The 6,650-nt window shown below is 44.9% G+C and overlaps 1 protein-coding gene across 1 annotated transcript in view; it reads left to right on the forward strand.

Annotated features, from left to right (window-relative positions):
* The window catches only part of LOC126335785 (glutamate receptor U1-like), a 78,408-nt gene extending 72,249 nt beyond the window's left edge, over window positions 1-6,159 (forward strand). Inside the window, exon 9 of the mRNA XM_049999248.1 lies at window positions 5,877-6,159. Coding sequence (XP_049855205.1) covers window positions 5,877-6,159 — 283 coding nt within the window. The remainder of the gene's footprint in view (window positions 1-5,876) is intronic.
* The last annotated feature ends 491 nt before the right edge of the window (window positions 6,160-6,650 follow it).

A 6,650-nucleotide genomic window follows, 5' to 3' on the forward strand; every position in this document is an offset into this window, starting at 1 on the left:
ACCAACTCCGCCAACCGCCTGTACGAACTGAGGATGACCTCTGAACCAAGACGGCTGGAGTCATTGGTGCCGGCATGAGCAACAATTTGCAGTCGGGTGCACCCAGTGCTCTCTATCACCCCCGGTTGGGCCTCCTCCACACCTCGGATAACACCCCTTAGCAAGCAGAGTGAACACTGGCCTCCTTCCCCGACCTTTCCGCTATTTCCCTAAGGGGCTCCATCACCCGCCTAACGTTGGAGCTCCCAGTAACTAAGAAACCCCTCCCCCCGTGTGCCTGCTCGGACCTTGCTGAAGGAGTGGTCACATGTCCACTCACAGGCAGAGCGGGCGATGCCACACGTACAGCCTCCACATTAACCCTCCGCCTCGTGCGCCGCGAACGCCGCTGAACCCGCCACTCCCCTTGGGGAGACGGTGACCCAACCGCGCCCGGTACCCGCGAAGATGTCTCGACAGCAGGGACAGTGGGTGAAGCATGTAACACCTGGGGTGTACCTTGCGGCGCACCAGACTCCCCACTGCCGCTACACTCCGAGGCAGCAGCCTGAAGACGGCTGACCGCGGCCATCAACACGATCAGCTGTTCGCGAAGAGTGGCCAGCTCCTCCTGCGTCCGTACACAGCAGTCACATATCCCATCCATCCTAAGGAATCAATTTACTGAAGAGACTTAATCAACTTTTAACTAGACTGCTAATTCACTAAAGGGGGCTGATTATTGACTAAACTGTGATTGCTAGCCTCTTCTTGTAGAAAACAATGAAAATAGCACTACCTGTCTCTGGATTGTATTGAAACCAAACACTAGCACTAATGGCACTATGGTTGTCTAAAGGGACTCTCTCTGACTGTATTCAAAACAAACACGAAATCTATGGATCACTATTAATAGCACTCGACAATTAAAGCCTCCTAAAAGCAAAAACTCACGGAAGAAGAAGTGACAAGTAAGAAAAATACAGTTAATACTTAAATTAAGGTAGCTCGCTGCACAGCATTCGTGAAGCAGACCCTTCCGAAAAGAGACGGTGCATGCAGCAGAGCCGACGGCGTGAAACGTCATGCTGATAAGTGGGTTCGTACAGCCAACTTGTTTGTAAATTTGGCTCGATTTTGTAATCACTGGCCGGCCGTTGTTGCCGAGCGGCTCTAGCCACTTCAGTCTGGAACCGCGCGACCGCTACGGTCGCTCGTTCGAATCCTGCCTTGGGCATGGATGTGTGTGATGTCATTAGGTTAGTTAGGTTTAAGTAGTTCTAAGTTCTAGGGGACTGATGACCTCAGATGTTAAGTCCCATAGTGCTCAGAGCCATTTTTGTAATCACTTCGCATTCCCTCTCAATCCGTTACATTTCATACTGTTTTCTCGTCTCCTTCTAGATGCTTCACTCTTTATTAAAGACTAGTGTGTGTTATTTAAATGCTCCATAGATTATTTGAACGGTTCTTTTATCGATGTGGAACGAGTCAGTTTATAGGATATTTCTACATGATTAGTGTTAACATCAATGAACACATTATTTGTAGTCCTACTCAGCCAGTTACACAGGGGCACTATTTTAATCCATAATGCGGAATTACTCGGGATTGAGATGAGATGCAACAAAATGTATTATATAAAAGTTGTAGGGGGCAAAGAAGGTCACTCATTGAAGCAAATGGCCATGATGTTGAACGTAACTTCAAGGTCATACAGATGTTAAGTGATTTTTAAAAAATAATACGTATCCTAATATTTGAATTGAGATTTGATGAGAGCGGCAAATCAAATTTTACGTATATATGACACATTATTCAAGATCATTACAAGGTTAAATGAAGGTGAAATAAACCAATACGGTTTTAGTTCTAGTAGGAGTTAACTCTTAATAGAGGAGTGATACACCATAATATAATTTTAGATACAAACTGGAGGGGGCATCCCGAGGAATTAGAGGCGAGGGCACTTACTCAATCGATGATCTACGTTCCATTTATGTTCGTTTTGTCTTGCAAATGTCAAAACAACATTTATACTTTGTGAAGTATTTATTTCTGCTAATAAAAACGTTAATTAAAACTTAAAGTTCAAAGTTCTCTTCGCTATTTGCAAATCCGACATGACAAATAGGGGTTTCCTGGAAATAAACGCCAACCTTCGAATGACCTACGTTACGTATCAGACATTTTATGTTACTCGGCAAATGATCAAAAATTTTTGTTGCTCCATATTGAACTCCATTCAGAACCACTGACAGCTGTAACAATCTGTGATGAAGATCATTTGTCCGTCTAGTGTTGTAGGTATGTGCATCATTGTTCTTCTCATGTAATTGGCTCTTACGGCGAATTTCATTAGAGAAATATGTATGCACAGTTAAAATGCCTAGCTCCGTGAAGAGCTACCTATAAGGCGTCCGTGGGTGAACACTATATATGATTCTCAATGCTCGTTTTGTGCAATCAATACTTTCTTTCTCTGTTATGAATTAATGTAGAAAATTATTCCCTAAGCTATTGTTGAGCGGAAATATGCAAAATATGTCAAGAGCCTGATACGTTTATTTCCAAGATTACCAATTGCATGAAGATCAGAAGTAGCTGTGTTTAATTGTGTGAGATGATCCATAAGCTCAAGTTTTGATCAGTATGTATACCATTAATTTGGAGCGTTCTACCCCACTTACTGGCTCCTGCTATCGGCCGCAAGTCGCCCAATGTGGCGCCGACTGAAGTACGACTTGCACTCGGCTGCGGAACCCGAATGGGACCTCCCGGCCAACCATGCCATACGATCATTTCATTTATTTCACTGACCCCTGGTCATGTGCTGTATCAGTTGTTGGCATGACTATTTATTGTACAAAACTGAATGGAGCGTGTTTTTTTTAATTTAGGGAGAATCCTTTTTCTGAGAATCAGTTAATAATTCTTCGTAAAATATCGTTTACCAACTGTTCCGTTGCTTTCTCTCTAATAGGGGTTATTGTAACAATAGCAACGCCTGCAAAAAGTGCCAATTCTGTTTGTTGAATGTTAAATGGAAGTTTTCTCACATATAGGAGTGGAACCAAAATTGACCCTTGTAGGACTCCCTTTGTGAGTCTGCTTTTCCCTAATCACTAAAATTTTCTACCTTTCCAATATTGTCTGAATTATTCAGCACAGCTCTTTGGATTTGTTTGTTGAACATGATTCAAACTAGCCGTGTATAAAGAAATCAGTACCATACAATTTGGGTTGTCCTAAGAGAGCATTATGATCTACACAGACAAATGTCCTGGAAAGATCGCAGAAAATAGTGACTGATGATATACTACTATTTAAGCCTTATACTATTGTGTGAGTGAATGTACAAATAGAATTCTCAGCTGAGCAACATTTCTGGAAACCGTGATAGGTGTTAAGTAAATTGTTTCTCCTTACGTGTGTGATTACTCTGGATTACATTACTTTTTCGAATAATTTGGAAAGAAGATTTCAGTAATAAAACTGGGCGAATACTGTTAAGTCTGTCTTATCACTTTTCATATGAAATGGATTAATTAATACATATTTTAACCTGTCTGAAAAAATTCTATGCTCCAGTGATTCACTTCATACAGTTAGGTGACAAACGTTATGGGATACCTCCTTTTGCTCTGCATAGTGCAGCAAGTCGAAGTGGCACGGGCTTAATAAGCCGTCGGAAGTTCCCTGCCGAAATATCGACCAGTGCTACCTCTATGGTTGTCCATAATTACGAAAGTTGCCGGTGCACGATTTTGTGCATGACCTGTGCATGTCCCATAAATTTTCGATGGTATTGATGTCAGGCGATCTGGAAGGCCAAGCCTTTCACTCGACTTGTATGCAATGTTCCTCAAACAAGTCGGCAAAAACTGCAGCCCAACAGCTTGGCATATTGTCATACATAAAAATCCCACCATTGTTTGGGAATTTGAAGCCTATGAATGGCTGCAAATGGTCTCCAAGTAGTCGCATAACCATTTACAGTCAATGATCGGCTCAGTTGGACCATTTGACCCAGTCCATTCGATATGAACACAGCCCACATCACTATGGAGCCACCACCAGTTTGCACAGTGTCTTGTTGGCAATTTGGGCCATGGCTTCGTGAGGCCTGTATCACATTTGAACCCTACAACCAGCTCTTACCAACTGAAATAGGTACTTATCTGCCCAAGGCCATTTTTTTCAGTCCTATAGGGTCGAAATGATATGGCCACAAACTCAGGAGTGCCCTGCAGACAATGTGCTGTTAGCAAAGACATTGGCGTCAATCTTCAGCTGTCCATTAACACCACATTCCGCCATATTGTCCTAACACATAAATTAGTCAAACATTCCATACCGATTTCTGCAATTATTTCACGCTGAGTTGCTTGTCTGCTACCACTGACAAATCTACACAAACGCCACTGCTCTCTATCGTTAAGTGAAGGCCGTCATCCACTGCATTGCTCATGGGGAAAGTTAATGCCTGGAATTTGGTATTGTCATCACATTCTTGACACTGTTTTTTATGGTTGTCGTCTTAATTTTAGTTTAGATATTAATGATTCTTTTGGTCATGGTAACGGATGGTTTACTGTAGCTTTTGTACACCACAGTTTCCATCCGATTTCTCAAACACAAACAGCAGTTGACCGGCTTTGCCCGGTGAAACGTTGTTGTGTTGCCTCGTGTAAGGAGGAGAAATGCGTTCCATCACGTTTCCGACTTTGATAAAGGTCGGATTGTAGCCTATCGCGATTGCGGTTTATCGTATCGTGACATTGTTGCTCGCCGTTCTGGATCCCAACGGCCTCGTACCACTAGCAGGCGAGATGACAGACATCTTATCCGCATGGCTGTAAAGGAACGTCTAGCCACGTCTCTATCCCTGACTCAACAGATGGGAACGTTTGCAAGACATCAACCATCTGCACGAACAGTTCGACGACGTTTGCAGCAGCATGGACTATCAGCTCGGAGAGCAAGGCTGCAGTTACCCTTGACGCTGCATAACAGACAGGAGCGCCTGCGATGGTTTACTCAACGACGAACCTGGGTGCAGGAATGGCAAAACGTCAGTTTTTCGGATGAATCCAGGTTCTGTTTACAGCATAAAAATGGTCGCATCCGTATTTGGCGACATCGCGGTGAATGCACATTGGAAGCGTGTATTCGTCATCGCCATACTGGCGTATCATCCGGCGTGATGGTATGGAGTGCCATTGACTACACGTCTCGGTCACCTCTTGTTCGCACTGACGACATTCTGAACAGTGGACGCTACATTTCAGATGTCTTACGACCCGTGGCTCTACCCTTCATTCGATCCCTGTGAAACCCTACATTTCAGCAGGATAATGCACGAAAGCGTGTTGCAGGTCCTGTACGGGCCTTCCTGGATACAGAAAATGTTCGACTGCTGCCCTGGCCAGCACATTCTCAGATCTTTTACCAATTGAAAACGTCTTGTCAGTGGTGGCCGAGCAACTGGCTCGTCACATTAGGACAGTCACTACTCTTGATGAACTGTGGTATCGTGTTGAAGCTGCATGGGAAGCTGTACCCGTACACGCCATCCAAGCTCTGTTTGACTCAATGGTCAGGCGTATCAAGGCCGTTATTACGACCAGAGGTGGTTGTTCTGGGTACTGATTTCTCAGGATCTATGCACCCAAATTGCGTGAAAATGTAATCACATGTCAGTTCTAGTATAATATATTTGTCCAATGAATACCTGTTTATCGTCTGCATTTCTTCTTGGTGTAGCAGTTTTAATGGCTAGTAGTGCATTAAAGCCTAGTGTGTGTGTGTGTGTGTGTGTGTGTGTGTTTTGTTTGGTTTCTCACTAGCTTGTCTGTCATATGGTGGGCCTGAAGGGATGTCTTGTTATACGACAGGCTGACATGGCTGAGGGAGACGGGCCTGCTGAAGCGCGAGTGGACACGCTGGGTGGCGCAGAAGCCGCGCTGCCTGAACCGCGACAGCGGCTACGCCGAGGTGGGCCTCACTGAGGTCTCTCCCGCACTGCTCATGGTGTGCTACGGCGTCGCCGCATCCCTGGCGGCGCTGCTATTCGAGGTGCTGCTGCATAGGCTGGTTGCCGCCAAGCATGGGCACCAGAAGAGGCAGCAGAAGCCCGCCACCGACAACACGCTGGTGTCCAGGGCATTCCTGCGCTGAAACAGCAATCACAATTGCTTACCTCACTATTTTTCCTCTGACCTTCCTGCTCTTTTGGATTCCATTACTTCACTGCACATATTGATTCACACTGCAATGCGTAAAAAGCAGCTCAACAGTTGCTCTGGCACGGTAACCTTTAGGGAGCTGGCAATTACGAAATTCGGTTCTCTTTTAAGAGGAAATTTATTTCTTGTACGGAGTACAGTTAGTGTACAAGGCCGATAGCTAGTGTACGTAGAACCGAGGGGGGGGGGGGATCACGTTAGAAACGTACTTTCCCATTTCAGGGCTATTTGGAAAGTACGGTCCGATCGATCACGGAAAGGAAACCATAATGAAAATCTGACGACGTTCTGCGTAGACGTGTTGGACAGAGTCCCCGCCCATGGCGTCAAGTCGCTTTTTTCAATTCTGAGCGCACGGTGAACACATAAAGATGCTCTAGAAAATAGTGTCCCCCACCATGAGTGCTTGCGAGAGATGTAACC

Source organism: Schistocerca gregaria, chromosome 2, assembly GCF_023897955.1.
Source record: "Schistocerca gregaria isolate iqSchGreg1 chromosome 2, iqSchGreg1.2, whole genome shotgun sequence".
In the NCBI taxonomy this organism is placed as follows: domain Eukaryota; kingdom Metazoa; phylum Arthropoda; class Insecta; order Orthoptera; family Acrididae; genus Schistocerca; species Schistocerca gregaria.